At 44.1% G+C, this 25,582-nt stretch overlaps 1 protein-coding gene across 4 annotated transcripts in view; it reads left to right on the top strand.

Moving 5' to 3' along the window:
- The first annotated feature begins 196 nt into the window (after positions 1-196).
- pde4cb (phosphodiesterase 4C, cAMP-specific b) overlaps positions 197-25,582 on the top strand; it is a 93,884-nt gene continuing 68,498 nt past the window's right edge. The window contains exons 1-3 of one of the 4 annotated variants that reach the window (XM_042056309.1): positions 197-284; positions 3,325-3,409; positions 7,387-7,601. In XM_042056309.1, coding sequence (XP_041912243.1) covers positions 3,404-3,409; positions 7,387-7,601 — 221 coding nt within the window. In that variant the 5' untranslated portion in view covers positions 197-284; positions 3,325-3,403. Of the gene's footprint in view, positions 285-340; positions 651-1,262; positions 1,362-3,324; positions 3,410-7,386; positions 7,602-9,739; positions 10,534-25,582 lie in introns of those variants that run through there. The other 3 variants (XM_042056307.1, XM_042056308.1, XM_042056310.1) reach the window with 3 other exon arrangements.

The following is a 25,582-nucleotide window of genomic DNA, read 5'->3' on the forward strand; positions in this document are numbered from 1 at the left end:
TAGGCCCGAACGTTGGGAAGGCCTATTCATGTGAATGGAACTTTCTGCAGCACTCTGAAGAGCCGTGTAATAAACATATATAATAATAAATAAAGACTGAGCAGAGCTGGTTGCTGGACTGGATAAGGACACCTCCGTGAAGTTGGCATCATGTTGGGACTACCACAAGACGGCGATATAGCTTCGAAAGAGTGGACTAACGTTAAAGTTCCTTGAAACGTGACCTGAAATAGCCTGCAGTTAGGGTGTGCGCTAAATACATATGATTCATGTGAAAATGTTAGGTAAGATATTTCACTGATTTAAGCCCAGTTTAGTCACAATTCCCTTTGACGTATGAGTTTGCCAACTCCTATTAGCCTACTGAAACCGCCCAATTCCCGCTGATGCTGCGGCATGCTTTCTGTTTACATCGGACGCTTCCTGCCATGTGACTGACTGACTGTTTTGGCGTCATATACAGCGAGATTAGTATGGTTCAGAGTTTGAAGTCTACAAAAGTTATGGACCACTCTTGTAAATAAAAGGTCCGTCGAACGATGTTGCCAATCAGTGTTTCAGGAGTCGTAGAGTTCTTTGGGCGCTTATTCCATCCAAGGCTCCTATCTAAAGTTTTTACTAAAGGACAACCAACCGGCGCCAATTTTAAGGTACTAACGTTATATAAACCTAGTATACGATGCAATTGACTATGTGATCTCTCTCGATGAATGTCTCGATGGAATGGGCCTATGTATTTATCGCTTCAAATTGTTGTAGATTTCCTCTAAAGTCAGTGATGACGCTCAGATGTGATTCTTGTAGCCTAATGAATTCGCTAGTTGACTTGACAGCTTTATTGAGCGAACTCACAGATCGGTTAGTCTTGGGCAATTAACCAACCTTTACAAAAAATAACATCAGTTGTTTCAAACCTGTATAGTTTTTAGGGGTTTCTTTGCCGTTCATGTGCAGGAATGCAATATGTTGGGCGTGGAAAAGGGGTACTACTGCACTTAACTACAAAAATGCTGTATTTGAGATGAAACTGTAGCCTACTGTCCTATGACTAGTTATTTTCTGTAAGGGAAGTCCTCCCTTCCTGGTAGGTAGGTACCATAGACTGTAGGTAGCCTACAGTTCACTTGAGCAAAATTGAATGTGGATGTTTGTCAAATGAAGTGAGTAGTTAATAGCTAATAGGTCACGGGGCCGTGGGCCTAATGGCGCGAATATGTCATGGGCGACTAGTTTAACACTTGTTTCCCAACATTATATTGTGTCTAGCACCTTGTGACGCATTGGCTGCTTTAAGTTGACATGTTAACCATACCAAGGATTGTGCTTTGTCCAGACATTGGTCTTAAACATCACCCACAGACGTAGGTACATACTGTTCTGGGTTATTCAGGGAATATGCTTTGTTATGTCTGTTTGCTACTAGGATGTTAAATCATCCTATAGCTCAGCCTTTGTAAACGTTAGCCTGCTGTAGTTTAGGTTTCATCATTTGATGATGCCTATTCTTGACAAGATTTTAGTTTTGTATTGATACATTTCTATTTAGTGGGATGTTTAGACCTCAGTGAAGTCTCAGCTGTCACTGGGTCAGAAAAGAACTCTTGAAGAAGATGCAGGGACACATTTGGGTTCACCCAAAGAAGTAGAAGAAGAAGACAGTCTGAGTTTTTATCATCCTGTTGCTAAAATGTACTTTGACAGTGAGCAGAAAAGTAACCTTTCGCTCTTCACATTTTCTCATTAACTCTAAAGGGCATACAGCCCACTTTGTCTACTTGCCTAGGAAATGGTAAGGTGTTGTTCATTCTTCTTGTGCAATTTTAAACGTGCACCACACCATACTGGGCACTTCCACCACACAGACTTACTGGAGGGTGCAGATGTATAGCTTCTAGCCCATATCGAGGCTATCTTTAATAAGATGTCAAGTTATTCTATAATGTGTCACAGTTTAATCAAAAAGGTCTTTGACTATTTGGCGATACATTCAGGTTGCATGACAAGATGCATGATACCACAGCCCAAGACCTAACAAATCTCGGCCAGGCCTAAATGCTTGTGAAGCACCATGCACAATGCTTGTGCATGGTGCACAATTTCAACCACATTTTGCTGCTCTTATTTTTTCATTATTATATGTGCCCTCTTATTTACTTATTTACTTACTTTTTTATTTACTTATTTACTTACTTTTTGTTTACTTGAATGTTATGTTTGTCTGTGGACCTAAATTGGTAAAATATGTCTTGTCTTCACCGTGGGATAGTGAGAAATGTAATTTCGATCTCTTTGTATGTCTGGAACATGTGAAGAAATTGACAATAAAGCTGACTTTGACTTTGACTTTGACTTTGTGAAACAGCCTATGGCGTTTAGATGATCAGTCATGTTGATGAAAAGTTATCTTGCCTCACCGCGTGGCCTAGGTCTGCAGTGCAGCCGAACTGCCCGGTGTTGCTGAGCTGCGTATTCAGCCTCTGGGGAACACCGTGTGACCGCACGGTGTTGCTGAGCTGCGTATTCAGTTTTAGATGATTAGTCACAGTCACTGAGAGGATTTTTTGGTATGAGATCAAATGATGTTGCAAAATGTTTCCTTCCTGATGACTTCTCCTCTCCTCTCATCATATCAAATACGCAAGGCCACTATTCATTCCCTGGGGGTGTTTTATCATCAGAAGTTGAAGTCTCTGCCACCGTCTTCTCTCTCTCTCTTTCTCTCTCTCTCTCTCTCTCCCTCTTTCTCCCTCTTTCTCTCCCTCTTTCTCTCTCTTTCTGTGTCTCTGTTTGACTCCTTCTAGCCTTTCAGTTGGTATAGTTTCATATCTTCTCCTTAGCAGTGTCATCATGCATAGATCCTATAAGCCTATAATGACTCTTAATGCAAAAAAAACCCTTTAAATGTTAACCAGGGACTGTAATAAAACAGTGGCTCAAGGTGGACTATGGTTAATATTTGAGAGAATATGGTATGTGAAACTTCACACGGCAGTGATAATCCCCCAAGATAAAAAAAAAACTCAATGATAAGTTCCACTGAAATGACGCACTTACATTGATTACCTCAAGGAGCTGTGTCTTTGAGGTTTGCAACTTTAACCCAATGGGGCGGCTTGATTAATGTGGTTTTGGAGCATGCTATAACATAACATTCGATCTGCCGACATTTAGTCAGGTGATGGTGTCTAGGTCTAGATGACTTGACTTCTGCAGGTTCCTTATCTATTTATCCAACTTAATAAACCTGATGATTACAGGCATAGTAGGCAGGGATTGTGACAATGGAATGATTAAGCATGCAATGCTTTTCCTTTGCTGTTTCAGCTGTGTGACTGCAAGCTTGTGGGAGACACTCGCCGCTAAACACAGGAAGCCTCCCCTTGCATCAGGGCCTTAACTGACCATGGAGGTAAAGTATTGACCAGCCCCGATGCCGCCCCGTTTCCATGTTCTCCATGACCTTATCTCCAGAGCCTGGATCCACATAAAACCCACTGCGCTGCTGTGTGGTCACTGCGTCATACCGGCGCACACTAATACACCGTCTTATCTCCAATAGCGGGAGTCTTATGTGTGTAAGAGCGCGAAGACCTGGAGTAAAGCTCTCTAACACGTCTTTATCTCGCGTCACTGCCACTCTTTACGAGCCCTCATCTTGAAACCAGGACTTGAACTCTACACTAGCGGTCCTCTTGAATAGAAACAAAGCTGCCGAAACAGTGTGAGAAAGTGCCCAACACATGTCAGTGTGAACAGGAAGTGTGTTCACTGTGCATAAATTTAATTATTTTGTACAGGAATGGAACGTGTTATAGTGAAGGTGTGATTCCCAGTCACTCCACTGAGGACTGGGTTTCGCATTTAGACTATGAATGTTTTTGATATTTCCTTGCATTCTATGCGTCCACATTGGTTAGTGTTTTTATTTAATTTAATGTAGTTTAGTATTTTCATTTATAAAGCAGTTATTGGATTGCTACCATCTTATTTATCAGTTTTCTCCCTTGCTGCTACTGTAACAACAGGTATAACCTCGGGTCTAACAGCAGCATTCTACTCCATGTGCCTACTGTTCGATCTGAATTTGGAAAAACAGCATTTAGCTATAATGCCCCTTCAACCTGGAATGCATTTCAGAAAGAGTTGAAACTTAGTATGTTCATCACACTTTCTGATTTTAAAAAATGTGTCATAGACATTAAATTATCAATGTGAATGTGTTCAGATTGTGTTTTTAACCCATATATGTTACCTGTTTTGTTGCATGTATGGTGTTTACTGTATGTGTTGTGTGTTTTAGTTTTGTATGTGATGTCTTTTTTTAGTTCATTGCTGCCTTTCTAGGCTATTGTCTCAATGTGACTACCCTGGTTAAATAAAGGATATCAAAAACAGAAACAGAAAGAGGGGTCTCTGTCATGCCCTCTGCTATGTTGTTGTAAAACGTTTTAGACAACAAAAATTCTCTTTTCAGTCAGCTCATTTTTGTTGTGTTTGCCGTCCCACTTCAGTCTGTCAGTGAGAGAAAACGTATCAGGAAGCTGAAGTGTGTCTTGTGTTTCTGCACACCGTGGTCAGAGGGCATTATTGGTTTCACCGCACAGCAGATGGGAACTCGGTCAGACCCACGCCTCCCTCAGAGCCGGGCCTTGGCTGGGTCTGGGGAGCAGCTGACGCTGGCTTGGGCTCGGCCCAGAGTTGGCACTGATCCGTTCCGAATGGAGCTGCTCTCCTGGGTCCTACCGTAGCTCATGCCAGTGTGCCAGTGTGCCAGTAGGGACCCGTGTGGTGGCGCGGAGGTGGCAGAGAGCGCTGAGCTTCTGTTTTGTTTCTGTGAAAACTGAAACACTATTTCATGGTCTTCTCCTTCTCTCACTGAGTGCAAGATTTGTCCGCAGAATCCTAGAGACAGTGACACTCACAGTCCTGGCCAGGCCAAAACATTGCAAAGCTATTTGAAAAGTGGTTTATGTTTTGAAGGATCCAACGTTGGTTACAGTACCCTTCAGAATTATTGGCACCTGTGCTAAAGTTGACTAAAATCAGGTATAACAAATTCTCTGGTGATTCATTGTAATTTCACAATGAAAACAATGAGGAGATATCCAACCTTGAAGGGAAGCAATTTTATTTTGAGAAAAAGGAAAATCTCATAAAGAAATAAATATTTTTAACAAAAACACGTCACTCACAATTATTGGCACCCCTGCTTAAATACAAGCCCTTTGCCAATAAAACGGCTTGTGATATTCTCCTATGACACCCCATAAAGTTGAAAAATACAAAGCAAGGCAAGACCATTCATCTTTAGAAAATTCCCCCAGATTCCTAGGTCCACATTTGTGCATTCTACTCTTTGATTCACCCCACTGTTTTTCTATGAAGTTCAGTGTTTCCCACAGAATTGAATTCTATTTGTGGTGGTAGGTTTGCAGAATTAACTCGAATGCAACAGTTTTTAACAAATTAGTGCAGCACGGTTATGATTCTAACCAGATTTAAGCACAATTTAGTACAACCAGGAAAATCATTGTGTGGTGGTCAACGTTGATATTGTGGTGGGCCGCCACAAATAAGTCAATGTATGGGAAACACTGAAGTTTAGATCAGGGGACTGAGATGGCAATGGCTGGAGCTTGAGTTTATTTTTTAGTAAACCTGATGAATCATCCAATCATGACCCACTTTTAGTGTCTTGGCAGAGATTGACAGATTTCCTTTGAAAATGTTCAGGATTTTCTTGGGGTTCATGATACCGTGCACCTTAATTAGGTTCCCAAGGCCTTTGGGAATAAAAACAGCCCCACAATAGCACAGCCCCTCCACCATAATTCTCATTAGGCATGGGGTTCTTTTCAGTATAGTCATTCTTCTATGTATGCCAAACACACCCAAAGTGTGTGTGCTTCTTGCCAAAGAGCGCAATTTTCATTTCATCTTACAATAGACCACACTTCCAGACAAAGTCACTGTACCATTCAGTAACTCCAGCTGTTTACATCTGTAATTAAATGACTGGACAGGCTTTTTACCTGGCATGCCCTCTAAATAATCTATTAGCAGTGAGGTCACTTTTGAAGATTTTTGGGGGGGACGTGGTGACCCCAAGATGATACATTTTTCTGTAACTCTCCAACAGTGGTTCTTATGGGTTTTTTTGCCTATCTTACCATCCTCCATACAGTGCGTGGGGGCAAGATAACCATGGGTCTTTTTCCAAGCATGTGTGTCACATTTACAGTTGATTAAAACATTTTAATCATTGTTTTAGCTGTAAATATGGGCATTTTCAACAAAGTACCTAATTTGTACAGCCATTCCCTGACTCACAAATGCAACACACTTTATTTTTATTTAAATTTAGTGTATTCTCTTGTCTTTCCAATGTTGAAAAATGACTAGGGGATTTAACGCAAAAGAAAGTCATGAACTACTTCTGAAAGTTCACAGACACTCTTTCAGTAATTTTTCAATAATTGTGAGCAACGTGTTTTTGTTTAAAAAATATATATATATTCATGAGATTTTCCTTTTTCTCAGAATAAATTTGCTGAGGTTGGATTTTTCCTCAGATTCAGATGAAGATATGTCCTCATGATAGGATGATTAAGATGATTATGGCCATCTTAGAGAGGACTGAGCTGAAACCCAATCAGGCGGGATAATCACTGAAAACATAATCTGGAACCTGCTGTGCTTTTTCTTTCTTGTACACCAAATTTGTCACAATTTGTTTTGTTTTATGTTCTGGTCCTTAATGATCTCCCGTTGGTTTGTTTTCTTTGTATTAATTTTCTCCTTTGCTATTCTGCCATGGGTAATTAAAGCTAGAAAATCCCCTCACACATATCCTATCCCAGTTTGCCAGAAAATCCCCTCACACACATCCTATCCCAGTTTGCCAGTGACTCCGTGTTCTATTTTCTCCATGCAATCAAACTTCATTTGTGAAAAAAATATTTTTGATCAGAGCAGCACAAGTATTTAATGTCAGAAAATGACAAAAAGACCACCAGGGACAAATAGCGGTACCAGAGGGGTGTACTCTTACTGTCTTGTGCATTTCATACATTCAGTTTGCTATATTTGCAGGACTTGACGGTGTTTGAATTCATAACTCATCAGGTGTCGTGGTGATGAGCAGTAGATCTAGCCGAGGAGCTGTGTGTGTGTGTGTGATATGAGTGTGTGTGTGTTATATGAGTGTGTGAGAGTGTGTGTGTGTGATACGAGTGTGCTTGTGTGTGTGTGTGACATGAGTGTGTGTGTGTGTGATATGAGTGTATGTGTGTGTGACATGAGTGTGTGTGTGTGTGTGATATGAGTGTGTGTGTGTGTGTGACATGAGTGTGTGCCTGACCCAGCCTGTGGCTGTGCTCCCTGCAGAGACGGCGTGAGTCCCTGGGGACGGGGTGGCCGGACCCCAGCTACGCCGTGCGCCGGAGGTTCTCTGGCCCCGTCCACCTGCCGCCCCTCAGCCGGCGCCACTCCGCCATGGAGGCCCGCAGGATGTACCTGCCGCACCTGGAGGCCATCTACAAGGCCGCCCTCGTCATGGACAACCAGGGCCTGGACACCATCCCAGACACGAGCCAGCTAGGGTCAGTTATGCACACACACACACACACACACACACACACACACACACACACACACACACACCCACACCATCCCACACCATCCCAGACACGAGCCAGCTAGGGTCAGTTATGCACACACACACACACACACCATCCCAGACACGAGCCAGCTAGGGTCAGTTATGCACACACACACACACACACACACACACACACACACACATACACACACACACACCATCCCACACCATCCCAGACACGAGCCAGCTAGGGTCAGTTATGCACACACACACACACACACACACACACCATCCCAGACACGAGCCAGCTAGGGTCAGTTATGCACACACACACACACACACACACACACACACACACACACACACACACACACACACACACACACACACACCATCCCAGACACACCATCCCAGACACGAGCCAGCTCGGGTCAGTTATGCACACACACACACACACGCACACACCATCCCAGACACGAGCCAGCTTGGGTCAGTTATGCACACACACGCACACACACACACACACACACACACACACACACACACACACACACACACACATCCCAGACAAGAGCCAGCTAGGGTCAGTTATGCACACACACGCACCCACCCACACACACACATACACACCATCCTAGACAAACGGACATGGGCCAACATTGTACACCTACGTAGTTCACAAAACCCTTTTTACGAGCGTGTTACAATTGTTGGACCATTCCCCGGAACCGTCATATCATACACAGAACAGAAGTTGTTCTCAAAGAGCCATGGAGGATCATATCCAGAGAGGTTGATGAGTACAATACCGTCATTACTTCTGCGTCTTTGTGAGCAGGTAAACAGCTGATATAGTGTGTCCTTTGTGTGAATTGCACGTTTATGCATGACAAGAGGGATCAGACATCTTTACTGTCTGCTGTCCCTGTTGTGTCTCAACTTGACACTTGATGTAGAGAGAGAGAGAGAGAGAGTGTGTGTGTGTGTCTGGTTTGGTTGCTATAGCCCTGTCCAGGGCCTTCATATGTGATTCCTATACCATAGTCCAGGGCCTTCATATGTGATTCCTATACCATAGTCCAGGGCCTTCATGTGTGTGTGTGTGAATGTGTGTGTGTGTGCGCGCGTGTGTGTATGTGTGTGTGGTAGCATTCTTCAGTGACTAACTGTCTTTCTGGGAAGGTAACTCCTTTATCGGCCGCCGCGGGCAGGTCGTTTGTGCCCAGAGGTCAGAGGTCAGGTGAGGCGCGGGCAGGTCGTTTGTGCCCAGAGGTCAGAGGTCAGGTGAGGCGCGGGCAGGTCGTTTGTGCCCAGAGGTCAGGTGAGGCGCGGGCAGGTCGTTTGTGCCCACAGGTCAGAGGTCAGAGGTCAGGTGAGATCTATTCCTCGTCTTTTCATTAGTGGAAGTGCCACCATCTGCCATTAGGCTGCAGTTTTGAATTCCAATAATATTCACACACACACACACGCACAATGGACCGCGCTAATGGCCTTACAATAATATTCACACACACACACACACACACGCACAATGGACCGCGCTAATGGCCTTGGATCCCTTCTCACTCACATGAATGTTGATGGGATGTCGGCTGAAAGGTCGGCAAGGCGGTGAGTTGTGGTTTCCGCTCAGACGACAGACAACTGTGGGCCGGATTCGTCCGAGGTCTGTCCCAAATCAGATGGATCCATATCACATCTGAATCCAGGCCATCCATCCATCCGAGGTCTGTCACAAATCAGATGGATCCATATCACATCTGAATCCAAGCCATCCATCCAGATGTTGAGGTTGCTGACCTAAGAAGTTATGAAAATAAGATGTCTGAATGTAAATCTTTTTTTCTAAATGTTTTAAAACACATAGTGGTTGTTTGTTACAAGCAAATGTGTAGTATATTCCTGTGTAGTATATATCCTTTAGTGATGCTGCAATGAAATGATAACAGTTACCTATTTATACAAATAAAAAGAGACTACATTTTTATATTAGTTGGCCATGGATATTAAAGCAATAAAACAAAACGGATCATATTCTGATGGGTAGACTCTGGATGGATGATGTAATAAGATTCACACATTCACGTCATTTCGTGTACATGTTGTAGTTGGCCCGCTGGTGGCTTTCCCGAACAGCGCGGCCAGGTTTCCTGGTCTAGCCTACTCACCGCTTCCCGCCGGCGAGCGCACTCACTCTCTGCGCTCCGCACTCACGCAAGCTCCTATTTATTTCTGCCCTGGTATACTCCGGACACTAACGTGTTTTTATCATCCCACAGTATCCTTTCCCTCGACAAAATAATGGTGGATAGATTATTTTTTTTGCTGTGTCTTTACACCGACATGCAAGTGATTGTTTGAGATGGAAATGTTCGCTGGTGGATCATGGAGGAGATTCTGACAACACTGGACAGCTTGTTTGAACGCTCATCTTCCGTTTTTTTTTCATAGCACCATTTTGATATATAAGGACATGATAGATTGACAGTTGTTTCTCACAACTTTCGTGGTTCCGAAGGCTCTATCGCGTTTCAGCACTGCACCCTGTGGACAGCTCAGCATCCTTTTTTCAGAACTGTCCGAGCTCGGAGATAAAACTTTCAAAGCGGCAACAAATAACAATTTTCGTCGAAGAGAACTACCGCGTTAACAGAATAAAGTCATCTGTCAAGGACAGCGAATACATTTCATTTTGCAAAGGGAGAGCTGAACAGTAGCCTATCTGAAATGGATTGTACCGCTTTGAGCCGAGAGACGGCTGGTCTCGCGAAACCGCCGAAACACTTGTGGCGACAGCCCCGGACTCACATCCGAATCAAGCAGCGGTATCACTCAGACACCGAACGCTACCTGAGCCGCAACAGGACCATTGAAAAGCTCCGACCCGGACTCAAAAAGCCTCGAATGTCTTGGCCATCCTCGTTTCCAAAACGGTATCGTCATTTACCACTTATGAAATACAGTACATGTTTGCATCGAAACTATTAGTTGATTTGATATGCAGTACAATGCAAGGTACTCACCACGGCATTTGTACTTGTTTGATGAACCCTACACCATATTAATTCTAAACTAATAAAGTTAGCCGCTTACAGTAGACTTTGTTTACCTTTCATACGCACTACATTAACTCCCTCCGTTCTTAATACACGCAGGCAATACATCATAGGCTGCCCATATCAGTCTGATGAGGACGTGCTTATCAGGTGTTTGTTGTTCACTAGGCTCTGATAGGCTGCTATTTCGCCGCAGGCCCATTCCCTGTGTTCATTCAGCGCTGTCAAAGCACAGGAGCCATACTGGTTTGTTGTGGTAGCATTTATAAACTAATCATTGTGTCCTTCTGACCACTGAGACAAATGGACATGCCCATGGACTTTTCGGTAATTAATTCAGTTTTTGAGATGAGATATCTCTTTTCACCTAAACATCTAGGCTATCAAACATCTATGCTGAAAGAAGGTTGCTATGTTTATGTATGTGGCATGAATAGTACAAAAATAACAGAATTCTCATTTTCAAGCAAAGCCATTTTCTGGTTTGCCCACACCGCTCTCCCGTGAGACAGGTTTTTAAAACAAAACTAGTCCCTGTTAAGAGCGACCTTGAGGCAATGTTTAGCTCTCTCAGAACTGATTCCTTGTTTAAAACTGTAGCACGTAGCTGTGCTTTGTAAAGAACACATGAAAGTCTGTTGGAAGCTGATTGTTTGGCATTGAGTTTTTCAATGGCGTTCAATCATGTCTGGGGGAAGGTAGGAGTACTGTCATGACTCACTGCTTTCTGCTTCAATTTATTTTTTTAAATATTTATTTACTTATTTATTTACTTGTATGTATGTGCCTATCTGTCTTTCTTTTTAAATCTCATGACAGCTGGTGAGTCAATATACACAGCCAAGGTGGAGCAGTGAATATAGCAGCTCTAATCAGTGGACCATTTGGCGCTGTTTATAGTGAGTGTTTTTCTTCCCCACTGAGAGTGAAGGAATGCGTCGCTTAAATGCAAGACACATGAGTGTTCAAACACACAGAATGGTGGTTGAGTAATAGCCATGTCTGGACTGCATGTCCGGACCTACCTGTACCTGACTTGTCCCTGACCCTTAACCAGGTGCGCCTAAATTCTATCCCAGATCTGAACCGTAGTTGCCCCGGATCTGAACCGTGTTAGCCCCCGTAGCCCCTCGCATCTGACTGAAATCCACCCTGGATCTGATCCAAAATGATGCAGTTGCAGTTGGTAACATCTTTCTTCTGCTTTTAATTCTGCATTAGTTTCTTGTTGAACCTTATTAAACACATCCCTCATCATCCCTCCTGTCTGAGTTCAATTAGATTCCGCTTGAAAGGTCTTTTTTCTCAGGCTGCTCAGAAACCAGGCAGAATCATTTTGAGAAATAATTGAAGAGTCACGTAGGACACCACCCCCCCCCCCCCCCCTTCTGTGGTCGTGTCGTGTCGCCTCTCAGCTGAGCTGATGCCTCCGCCAAAAGCTACCTCTGCCAGAGCGTCTGTTTACCCATCAGCCCCCCTCTCCCTCCTCTCTCTTTCCTCTCCCTCTCTCATTTCTCTCTTACCTCTCTCTCTCCCTCTCTCATTTCTCTCTTACCTCTCTCTCTCTCCTCTCTCTCTCTATCCCCCTCTCTCTCCTCTCCCCCCCTCTCTCTCCTGATGCTGTTAGGTAACTCTGAGGCTCTTTAATTATGTCTGAGTTGAGGTAGTAAGGACTGCCCGTATCGGCTCCCTACCTGTCTGCTGTGCCCCCCTCCTGCTCCATCAACCCCCCCCCCCCCAGCGCCCCAGGAGATCATTGATTTGTGTTTACAGAGCACAAGAGCCTTGTGTGCCCCCCCCCCCCCCCAACACACACACCAACCCCAACACCACTCCACCCCCTGCTGTGGCGCTCAGGAACTATGCCCACTCTCGCCACACACACACACATACGCGCACACTCACACACACGCGCACACTCACACACACGCACACACACACACGCACACACACACAGCCGCACACACACTCACGCACACTCACACATGCACTCACACTCACACTCACACACACACACACACACACTCACACACACACACACACACACACACTGACGCCTGGTTTCAGCGCTCAGTGCCACACCATGCCAGGAGAGCCCCAGGTTAGCTGTGGAGGATGCTGGGCTAGCGGCTGGTTGAGTGGGGATGAGGGGGAACGGCCGCTAGATAAAGCCATTAGAGGAGGAGGATGGGTATGATGAAGATGCTTTAGTAAGTACTATTAATAACCCTGCAAACCTTGGGTAGTATACACTCTGTCTTGCGGTCATCTGGTCTACCTGTGATAAGCCCACAGCTTTGCTTTGTTTAGAAATACAAATCAAAATGGTTATGGTTATGGTTATGGTTTTAGCAGACGCCTTTGTCCAAAGCGACACATAAATACAAACAACATAATAATATTTAAAATTGAACAGGGAACAGATTAGAATGTAGGTCAAATATAATAAGGAGAATAGTTATAATACACAATAATATCAATTCAAGCAATAGCCTAATAAAAAGCAATGTAAAAAAGGGGAAAGGCAATAATAAAACAATAATGTCCATTCAATCAATAATATAAAAACAATGACATGCTAAGACTACATTAAGGAGAATATCAATAATAAACAATAATGTCAAATAATTAACAGCCCAATTGAAATAAAACATTATACAAACCATAACACATAAGCGCTTAAACAACTAAGTATAAGTTGAATAGGAATGTCTTTAGACCCCTCTTAAACGACCCAAAACTACCACAGGAACGGAGAGCACTGGGCAATTCATTCCACCAACATGGAACCACTGAAGAAAAGAGTCTGGAATTAGACCCAGTTTTCATGACTGGTCGACACAATAGACGCTCACCAGAAGACCGCAGTGGGTGGTTGGGGATGTAAGGCTTGATTATTAAATTAAAATAACTAGGAGCAGATCCAGTTAGTGTCCTATAGGCCAAAGTGAGAGATTTAAATTAAATTCTGGCTACTATAGGGAGCCAATGGAGAGTAACTAGGAGAGGAGTTACATGTGTCCTCTTTGGCTGATTGAAGACCAGGCGTGCTCCAGCATTCTGAATCAGCTGTAATGATCTTGTTACACAAGCGGGTAAGACAGCTAGTGAATTACAATAGTCCAGATTAGAGATGACCATGGTCTGAACAAGAAGTTGTGTGGAATCTTGTGTCAGATAAGGTCTGATCTTCCTAATGTTGTAAAGCATAAACCGACATGATTTTGCAATAGAAGATATATGCTCAGAGAAGTTAAGTCGGTCATCAATTACAAAGCTGGATGTTAATCTGTTGGGGAATAGCTGTTTTAGCTGGAAACACCAAAAACTCTGTTTTTGAGAGATTAAGCTGAAGGTGCCGATCTTTCATCCAGGCTGAAATATCCTTAAGGCATGCAGAAATCTGGTGGGAAACACTAGAGTCACCAGGTGGGAAAGACAAGTTGAGTGTTGTCTGCATAACAGTGATAGTCAAATCCATGGGAGCGAATGGTATCACCTAAGGAAGTGGTGTAAATAGAGAAAAGCAAGGGTCCTAATACTGATCCCTGAGGCACACCTGTGGTGAGGTCATGAGACTTAGATACCTGTCCCTGCCAAGACACGTTGAAAGAACGCCCTGTAAGGTAAGATTCAAACCAATCAAGAGCTTTTCCAGAAATTCCCAGTTCAGATAGTATAGATAGGAGAATGTCATGGTTAACAGTATCAAAGGCTGCTAGTAGAATTAATACTGATGACTGAGCAGAGGACTTAGCTACTCTCAATGCTTCAGTCACAGACAGAAATGCAGTTTCAGTAGAATGATCACTCTTGAAACCAGACTGCATAGGGTCTAGTAGATTATTCTGATGAAGAAAGTCACAAACTTGCTTGAAGACCACTTTCTCCAAAACCTTTGACAAGAAAGGAAGAAGGGAGACAGGCCTGTAGTTCTTCACCTCAGTTGGATTAAGTTGGATTACTTTTCTTTAGCAGAGGTGTAACCCTAGCCTGTTTAAAAGAATAAGGAACTATTCCAGAACTGAGTGAAGCATTAAATACATGTGTGATTGCTGGTAGAACAGCGGGTGAGATAGACTGATAACAGTGGACGGGACAGGATCTAATGGGCATGTTGTTGGACGACTTTGCTGAAGCAATTGAGAGACTGCTTCTTCATCAAGAGGAGAGAAAGAGTCCAATGATGCGGTCATACTAACACAAGGCAAAGCCCTCCTTATAGGAACATCAAACTGAGCACTTATTTTACCAACTTTTTCAGTGAAAAATGTTGCAGTCATCTGCTGACAGTGAAGTAGTTGATGGAAAATAAAACTCCTTCTGTAACGCTGAATACAGGCAGTGATGTTGCAGGCCTAGAGTGTGGACAAGGTTTTATGGGCAGGTGAGATGGACATTCACGCTGTAGCCTTCACAGTGTCTGTGAAATTTCACAGCAATTTATTACCAAGCTGACAAGATTATATGATTATACGATTATATGAATATTCTAAAATCATGTCTTTTCACGGTCTGTTTTCATTAACACGCTGGCCTGAATAAAGGCATCTGCTAATGAGCCATTATGTCTCCTTGACCTGCTGTTTTTTTATCTCTGACGAGAGCAGCAAATTGCCCAGTCTTGTCCTGTCTTGGTCCTGCCCACGGCGCGGTTATCGGGGAGCGGCCGGGGAGGGAGGGGAGGCGCCTGCCGTGAGTCGCTGCGCCGTGGAGACGGTAGTGGGCCGGACATCACGACTCTGTGCTGAGTCCTCCAGCTGGCTCCGAGCCTGTCGCCACACTCTGCCGCCGCTATCACCTGTTTATTATGGGATGGGCTGCGTTCCCCAGCGGGTCCCCCACTGCCCCGAGGCTCAGCGGCGTCTCCAAGGGTCATTATGTGCAGGCGGGTGCTGTGGCGGAGAGTGTGTGGTCAGGTGTTGTTCTGGGTGTTATCCGTATTACAGCCCAGATGGACACACTTGTTTTTCTCCCCTTTGTCAACTGAGGCTTGTTTTTGGTTTGGTTTTGTTTTGGTTTGTTTTTGGGTCACCTTAATCAACCAGGCACATTTTAGATTGCAGTCTTAGATCAACATTTTTGCTTTTTGAAACATAAATAGTATCCCTGATCGTGATAATTGTTTGTGTTTACAAAGCCCCTCATTAGTTTCTAAAAGCCATTTACTCTCTTACTTACTTTTCTTACTTACTTACTTACTGTATTTATTTTACACCACAAGACATGTCAGGAGTAGATGAAAAGCTAAGACTGCTCTTTCGCTGTGTGGTGGTGAATGTGAGTGTGTGAGTGTGTGTGTGTGTGTGTGTGTGCGCGCACGCTCTGTTGTCTGTGGTCTCCAGACAGCTCTTCTCTCGTCTTGCTCAACATACCAGTAGTAGAGGGAGGAATGCCGCAGGTTAGCGCATTGCATTGTGTGTATGCATCATTAACTACAGTGTAACACCAAGTAAGAATTCCTAAGAGAACTCTTGCTTCGTGCTTCCATCACTCTAAACCTGGTCTGAACACTGGCCATAATAACCCTTGAAGCATTCCCCCCCATCCTAGAACACTAGAGATGAGTCCCAGTGCTGTATAATTGGGTCCCTGTGCTGTATAATTGGGTCCCTGTGCTGTATGATTGGGTCCCTGTGCTGTATAATTGGGTCCCAGTGCTGTATAATTGGGTCCCTGTGCTGTATAATTGACCTGTTGCTAAGCGCCACCCTTAGAACGCTGATGAGCCAATGACAGTCCAGCCTCAACAGGACTCGGACATCAGCTCGGACAACTCCATAGGAAACAACAGGGAGCAGGCATGAAATTATAAATTAATGGTTATTTATGGAGTTTATTAACTCAAAAAACCCCGACGGATAACCATGGTCAAACGTTTTGCATGGGGGATGTGTAATACTGATAGCCGGTACCCCGAGAGGCTAGAAAACGGGGTATATTTTCATTAACAGTAGCCTACAGGACGTCTCTCGCGTTTGCAACAGCTCGACGTAATGTAGGCTAAGCCAACAACGTGGGCACAGGTTCCCTGTTAAATCCCAAGATGAAAATGCTCATTAACCAACTACTATATTCTTACTACATCAAATATTAACGTAACCTAACATATCTTAGTATCAATCTTCCACTAGCTAGCTAGCTAGCATTAACGTCAGTGGGATTTGCACGGTGATTTGCACGGCTACTCGCCACAACTGCTTGTCACCTTGTATGTATTCTAAAGTTTTGAATACACCCCTCCATAGCATAATTAAGTCCCTTTTGATAGCTTCTAGAGGAAAGTAAATCCTCATTGCGTTGTGTATGAATACTATTTTTAAACGCACAGGCTGTAGTTCTGTAGAACGCAACGTCTGGATCATGTAACCTATGTCTCCCCAAGTGATTTAAAACGAAACAAATGTCAATGACTTATTTTGTTTGCTTTCTTGCAACATTGACATGATTAGGCTATGCATTTGATTTAAATGTTCAGGCTGCCAGTCGAGGCAAAAGCCAAATGTCCAACAACAGTTGCAGACTCTATCCCTGCTCGAACCACAATACCCGAGGGATGTGCGCTTCTATCGGAAGTTTAACTTGCATTGGCTTCATTTCGTCTGCCTGCAAATGTAGCATAGGCTTAACAAGCTGCAAATTCACAGTGGGTGCAGCAAAAATCCCAGCTATACACACGTTTCCTACATACCATGTCTACTTAATTAATAGTCATTTTCGTTGGATAGCCTATTGCGTAATAGGCCTACAACCTGTCCAAATATAGTATTTAGGGATCATTATTTGTGAAGCCTAAAGTGACACAATATTGATTTGCATAGTTTATTATCACATATGAACATCACATTAAATATCCCAGGACTTCAGAGACAGGGCAAACTTTACCACCATTCCCAAAATGTCATCCCAACCAATTAAATGAATTGCGCTTATAACGAGGTGAAGCGTTCCCGAACAACTTCTTTTCCTCTGAGGGAATGTCCAATCTTCATCAACGACATACCGTTGTACCTTACGTTGTCTCTGTCTGTAACATGGAATCTAATAGGCTAATTCTAGCTGGTGCCGGAAACGAACACCCATGAAACGCCATTTTCGTAAAGATGGCTGCGGTCAATTTCATGCTTTTTTGGCTGAAGTAGCTAGCCTAGCATGGGCCATTGATATGAATGGGGGCGGGACTTAGTCACTCTCTCAAGTTATATATAATACCTCCATGATTGGGTCCCTGTGCTCATCTCAGCTCAGCGTCGTCTCCATAATCACAGAGAAAGAGATGAGGAGCCTACAGTGGAGGAGAGGAGAGAGGGATAGAGAGGAGAAAGAGAGAGAGGAGAGAGGGATAGAGAGGAGAAAGAGGAGAGGGGGAAAGGAGAGAGAGGAAAGAGAGAGGGATAGAGAGGAGAGGGGGAGAGGAGAGAGGGATAGAGAGGAGAGGGGGAAAGGAGAAAGAGAGAGGAATAGAGAGGAAAGAGAGAGGGAGAGAGGGATAGAGAGGGGGGGAGGAGAGAGGGATAGAGAAGAGAGGGGGAGAGGAGAGAGAAACTCCGCTGCACACCTGCAAGAGGCTCATGTCATGTGGGCTCACCCCCCGCTGGGCTAATGGCTTGTCTCTTCGCCCTCACTGCCAGGGCTTCAGATAGACTAGTGCCCCACACTATCACGCAGCACATTGGGTTAGTCTATTACAGCATGTCTCAGTGTCACAGAGTGTATTACAGTATTATATCACAATCTGTTTGAGCTCTGCTGTCACCTCACAGACATCATAGTGCAATGGTACAGTATCTGTAGTGTTTTGATGTTGAAGTAGTTCTTTGCAGTTCATAGTAAATTAAAAAAATGAATCCTTTGTAGATTTCACTCCTGCTTAATCTTGTTTACCTGCATGTCTGCCGAGGCCATGTTGTTTATTTCAGCACTGTTGTTGTGTTCTGATAGATGTAGGGAGTGTTGGAAGGCAGTGCCAGTCATCACAGGGACCCCCTGCAGTGCGTTTGCAGAGGTGTAGCTCAGCACTGAGCAGCACAAAGCAGAGGTGTAGCTCAGCACTGACCAAAGCAGAGGTGTAGCTCAGCACTGACCAAAGCAGAGGTGTAGCTTAGCACTGACCAAAGCAGAGGTGTAGCTCAGCACTGACCAAAGCAGAGGTGTAGCTCAGCACTGACCAAAGCAGAGGTGTAGCTTAGCACTGACCAAAGCAGAGGTGTAGCTCAGCACTGACCAAAGCAGAGGTGTAGCTTAGCACTGACCAAAGCAGAGGTGTAGCTCAGCACTGAGGGCACAAAGCAGAGGTGTAGCTTAGCACTGACCAAAGCAGAGGTGTAGCTCAGCACTGACCAAAGCAGAGGTGTAGCTCAGCACTGACCAAAGCAGAGGTGTAGCTCAGCACTGACCAAAGCAGAGGTGTAGCAGCACTGAGCAGCACAAAGCAGAGGTGTAGCAGCACTGAGCAGCACAAAGCAGTATGACTAAAGCATGTTAATGGAACAGGCACACAAGTCCAAACTCGTGATTCATCTGAAATCTACAGGTCTGGTCAGCACAAAGGTCTTTGGGATGAGTCACACACACGTGTCCGTGTGTGTGCGTGTGTTTGTGTGTGTGTGTGTGTGTGTGTGTGTGTGCGCGGGTCTGTATGGGTGCACGTGCGGTGTGTGCATGTGTGTGCGCGCATGCGTGCGTTTGTGTGTGTGTTTGTGCGTGAGTGCTGTGTGTGTGCATGCTTGTGTCTGTGGGTGTGTGTGTGTGTTTGTGCGCATGTATGAGCGTGCTTATCTGTGTTTGTTCATGGTGGGAGAAGCTTAGGGAGTAGCTCTAATGTCTTTATGAATTCAGGCAACCAGCTAAGCAACCGCATTCCACAGCTGACCTCGGTCACACAAGTGACGGGTGTCTGCAGTAATAAACTCATTCTGTCCTGATGACGTCTCCTGTGATTCCCCCTTTTTCCCCCTTATTATCTTGTTTTACTGTGTCCGTGCATGTGCATGTGCTGCTCTCTGGCTGATGCAATAAGGGCTGATGCAAGTGTGCAAGAGCAGTGGGTTTGCAGTGGGTTTGAATAGGCAGTGGGTGCAGTGGGTTTGAATAGGCAGGCGTGTGTGTGATCCGGGCTGATGCAAGTGTGCAAGAGCAGTGGGTTTGAATAGGCAGGCGTGTGTGTGATCCGGGCTGATGCAAGTGTGCAAGAGCAGTGGGTTTGAATAGGCAGGCGTGTGTGTGATCCAGGCTGATACATGTCAGTGTGTTTTGAATAGGCAGGCGTGTGCGTGATCCTGGCTGATACATGTTCATTATCACACAAATCCCCCGAGCACAACTCGCACAAATAGACACGGCCGTGGAGGATCACCTGAGGATCGCCTGTGTGTTCTGAGAGAGGACAGTGTCCCCGAGGTGACCTCTGGCCAGTAACTCATTGTGTTCCTGAGGGCGTCGGCTGGAGACTTGAGTTGCTCCCGTGTGGTAATGTGCACGCCACACTCCATCAAGGCTGACCACATGTCTGATGTCCATCATCTCCCTTCTTTTTGGCAATGGCCATGCAAGGAGTTGCATGGCCACATTGGCAAAGAGAAGGGATAAAACCTTCTGATCCACTATGAAATCCATAAAGAGATGCTCCGCACATATAACTCTGAAATATGCAAAGCAAGACAGTCTTTCTTTTCTAACATCATCAGTAGAAGTTCAAATAACACTCGTGTTCTATTTTCAACTGTTGATAAGTTAACAAATCTAACAAATAAGTTAACTTCTCTCAATTAATAAATGCAATGAGTTCTCATCTTTTTTCAAAGGTAAAATTGACAAAATCAGACTCAACATATCTACTCAATTACCAATTCAACATCCGGAACTTCCAGCCACAAATAGAGGGAAACTTAACTTGATGTCAGAGTTCAGCTTGATGGACCACGACACACTTGAAAAAACGGTACAGAAGCTCAGCTCTTCCACATGTGGCTTAGACATTCTGCCAACCAATTTCTTTAAAACTGTTTTTCACCTTATAGCAGCAGATGTCCTTCGCATGGTAAATTCATCACTGCTGTCTGGCATTTTTTCTAAGTCACTGAAAACAGCTGTTGTAAAGCCACTTCTCAAGAAGAATAACCTGGATGCCTTCATGCTAAACAATTACAGGCCCATATCCGATCTAACCTTTATTGGCAAATTTATTGAAAAAGTAGTCTTTAATCAACTAACCACCTTCCTAACATCAAAATGGGTATTTTGATTACTTTCAGTCAGGTTTTCGGGCAAATCACAGCACTGAAACAGCTCTCATCAAGGTTTTCAATGGCATACGCCTCAATACAGATTTGGGTAAAACATCAGTCCTAGTGCCCTAAGGTCCTAGTGCAGCATTTGACACTGTTGATCACAATATTTTATTACCCAGACTAGAACACTGGGTTGGATTTACAGGCATAGTAATCAACTGGCTGAAATCATATCTACAAGAAAGGAGTTTCTTTGTTGCCATTGGAAACTGTACCTCAACACCAATGTCCTTGACTTGTGGTGTTCCCCAGGGGTCGATCTTGGGGCCACTATTATTCAACCTCTATATGCTCCCACTTGGACAAATCATCCAAAATAATTTGATTTCATATCATAGCTATGCAGATGACACACATTTACTTAGCTCGGTCACCAAACGACTATGGTCCCCTTGAGTCTCTGTGTCAGTGTATAGAACAAATCAACACCTGGATGTCTCAAAATTTTCTTCAGCTGAACAAAGAAAAAACTTAAGTAATTATATTTGGTAAAAAGGAGGAAAGACTTACGGTTGCCACTGTCCTTGACACAAAAGGGTTGAAAGCAAAGGATACTGTTAAAAATCTTGGTGTATTAATTGACAGTGATCTAAATTTCAACAGCCACATGAAAGCGATAACTAAATCAGATTTTTACCACCTCAAAAATATTGCCAAACTTAGAGGGCTGATGTCAAAAGATGATTTAGAAAAAATCATTCATGCATTTGTCGCCAGCAGGGTTGATTACTGCAATGGACTTTTCACAGGCCTAAAAAGACTATCAAACAGCTTCAAAATGCAGCAGCTAGGGTTCTCACAAAAACTAAAAGAACTGACCACATTACTCCAATTCTTAAGTCCCTGCACTGGCTTCCAGTGTCACAGAATTGACTTTAAAGCACTACTGCTTGTTTATAAATCACTTAATGGAGCAGGACCTAAATACCTCTCAGACATGCTTCAGCAGTACACACCCTCCAGACCTCTCAGGTCTCAGGAGAAAAACCTGTTAGTAAAACCTGCTGTTAGAACTAAACATGGTGAAGCAGCTTTTAGCTGCTATGTGGCTCAGCTCTGGAACCAACTTTCGGATGACATTAAAAAGGCCTCAACTGTAGCCAGTTTTAAATCTAGACCTAAGACCAAACTGTTCTCAGATGCTTTCTGCTAACTGCACTGAGTTATAATTTCTGAATCTGTCTTGAAAATTATTCTACCTTGTGTCTTTTATTTTATCTTTTTAATCATTCTCTATTTTTAAACTCGTTTTAAACTAATCTCGATTTTACCTTGTGTTTTATGTTTTCTTTTTATTATGATCTTTACCGTTTGAACTATTCTTTGACTATCTATTGCCCTTCTAAATCTATTGCCCTTCTATGATTTTATTTGTTATTATTATTTGGTTTTGTTTATGTAAAGCACATTGAATGACCTCTGTGTATGAAATGCACTATATAAATAAACTTGACTTGACTTGCATACCAGAATTCCGGGGATTTTTACACATAGATCTATGCTGCATACTTAAAGGAGAATTCCGGGGTTTTTACACATAGATCTATGCTGCATACTTAAAGGAGAATTCCGGGGGTTTTACACATAGATCTATGCTGCATACTTAAAGGAGAATTCCGGGGTTTTTACACATAGATCTATGCTGCATACTTAAAGGAGAATTCCGGGGATTTTTACACATAGATCTATGCTGCATACTTAAAGGAGAATTCCGGGGTTTTTTTACACATAGATCTATGTTTCCTGAGGTCACCGAGTACTGTCGGTACAAAAAAAAATGAAAACAGTCAGTTCTACCTAACTTGAGTTCCAGCTGATTCTAATTAGCACAACTCTAGAGCCGGGTAGATCAAAATCCATGTATAAACCTTAGCTAATAGTTGGGAAATTACGGTAGTACGGTAGTGGTCAGTTCTAAATACAAGTGTAAACAATCGCCAAGGCATATCGTGATCTGATCATTCAAGCCAGGTGCCGAGGTGGTCTGAGATGCATCTAACAGCATGTGTTTTGCAGTGTAAACGCTTATGCGTTCAGATACGCCCTGGACAATGGAAGTTCTAATGAATGTGACATTGGCAACAGCGGAATACAGGTGATCAGCAGTGGCTGTTACATGTGTAAACCTGTGATGTGTCTCAGCTGGTATCGGATCACCCAAGATGCATTGTGAAAACAAATGTAAGCAGACCCTTACTTTCTGAAGCCGGACATTTCCACCTCTGATTAGATTAGATGTGATTAGATTCAACTGTATTGTCATTGTGTAAGAGTCCTCTGCATTTCATTATTGCTGAGAGAGACTACAGATGGGTAGAGTCCTGGGAACTAAAGCCAGTATGAGATTTCTCTAGAATTAATGAATAGGGCATTCTTTTAAAAAAAATGTTTGACATTCTTCCTCAAAAATATTTTCAGAATGTCACGTTATCCTTACTGTGGCTGATGTGAGGCAGACTGCAGGCATGAGAGAAATTTGAATCTTCATTACCCTTGTTTTCCACCTAACCCTTGCAAAAAAAAGGGCTTTGGTGTGAGGTGCTAATGGTTTTCATACTCTCTCAGGCACGATTGGAATTGCAAATTCCCACTTGGCAAAGGGGGAGGGGTTCAGACCCCCCACCGCCAGCCAATCCCTGTCCACTCACCTCACTGATGCATGCTGGGAATCCGCCAAGGCATGGCTTCCTGGTTTCTCACTGTGTAATGAGACCACACATATATACACACATGTGCACACACTCTCACACACACAAACACACACACAGTCACACAGATTCATGGGTGTCATTCAACCATATGTCACTAGGGAAAATTCCTACATTCATAATCAGCCATGAAGTGGAAAGATTGCATCTCAATCTGGGTTTATCTTGCAGTTAAAGCCATCAGTCCCTGCTGCTGATTTGCCTTAGGTGTTGACTGGCGCATTCATGAACGCTCTGCTCGCTAGCTGATTGTATGCGCTGGTTATTGCTAATGTGCTCGCTAGCTGACTGTATGCGCTGGTTATTGCTAATGTGCTCGCTATCTGACTGTATGCGCTGGTTATTGCTAATGTGCTCGCTATCTGACTGTATGCGCTGGTTATTGCTAATGTGCTCGCTATCTGACTGTATGCGCTGGTTATTGCTAATGTGCCCATTAACTAGAGTGATGTCAACAGACCGTTCCCTGGAAGGAGCACTCCCATTCCATTGAAGAATAAAGTTCAGTTTGCCTGGACGGAAATCTCCAGAAAGAGTCTGAGTCACGCTTAGCAGGCAAGTCGTAAAGGGGGTTTTTACCTTGTTCAGTTTGGGCGTGTAATGCTCAACAGAAGGCCTGTGGTGATCACAAGGTTTCTTTGTTTGCTTTGTTGTGTCTGTTCCTGCGTGCGTCTGAAGAGAATCGTCTTCTGTCACGATTTTTGGGTCTGCCTTCGGGGACGCTACGCGTCTGTGTGTGTGTGTGTGTGTGTGTTTGTGTGTGTGTGTGTGTGTAAAGATTACGGCTTCCCACACAGGCCTCTAGAGGAAAACCAGCTTTCGGTATTGTTGTAGTGAGACAGAGATGTGAGTCCCCACAGGAAGTGTGTGAAGACGTGTGTGTGTGGGCTTGATGTTGGCCCCTCCTGTGTGTGTGTGTGTGTGTGTTGAGGGAGGGCTTGATGTTGGCCCCGTGTGTGTGTGTGTGTGTGTGTGTTGAGGGAGGGCTTGATGTTGGCCCCGTGTGTGTGTGTGTGTGTGTGTGTGTGTGTGATGCAGCCGGTGAGCGGAGTGGGATCCCGAGGCCCTGGAGGGATCTGAGGAACGTTTCTCAAAAAGGCCGACAGACGAGTGTTTGCCAAAGCGCAGACTTCAAACGCCCTTTAAGCGGGTTCTCTCGGGCACTTCTTATTGATCTGTGGTCTGAAGTCGAGGAGGCGAACATGTCAGAGGGACTCCTGTCGCCATCGGCCAATGAGATTGAGCCAGACGGCTTCCCCAGGGTCTTTCTGCCCTCTGCTTGTCTTCTCATTTCAGTCAGTCAAGTTTTCCTTCAGCCTCACACTTAATGGTAAACAACAAATCAGCTTAGTGTTTCCCATACATTGACTTATTCGTGGCGGCCCACCACAACATCAACATTGACCACCACACAGTGATTTTTAAAAACTGTTGTATTTGGCCCCAGCAGTGGCGCGACTGTGTGTGTGTGAGTGTGTGAGAGAGAGAATATGTCAGTGTGTGAGTGAGAGAGAGAGACAGAATGTGTGTGTGTGTGTGTGTGTGTGTGAGAGAGAGAATGTCAGTGTGTGAGTGAGAGAGAGAGAGAGAATGTGTGTGTGTGTGTGTGTTTTGTAGTAGCGCTAGTCCCACTTAAAGGCATGCATACTCATCACTGTGGCTCCAGGTTGAAGGTCATCGATCTTCAATGGCTTTCTTCACGTCCTTTTATTGTGTTTTCCTCTTTGTCATAGCTGGTTGCCTAGGTGATTCAGTAGGTCGTAGGCAGACTTAATGTGGACAGCCGTGACGAAGCTTGTGCTCCCTCTGACTGACACATGGTCAGGTGCCCGTGTGTTGTGCCCTGCCTGTTCTGTGTGTTGTGTGTGTTGTGCCCTGTCTGTTCTGTGTGTCTGTTATGTGTGTTGTGCCCTGTCTGTTCTGTGTGTT

Source organism: Alosa sapidissima, chromosome 12 (assembly GCF_018492685.1).
Source record: "Alosa sapidissima isolate fAloSap1 chromosome 12, fAloSap1.pri, whole genome shotgun sequence".
NCBI classification, from domain to species: Eukaryota; Metazoa; Chordata; class Actinopteri; order Clupeiformes; family Clupeidae; genus Alosa; species Alosa sapidissima.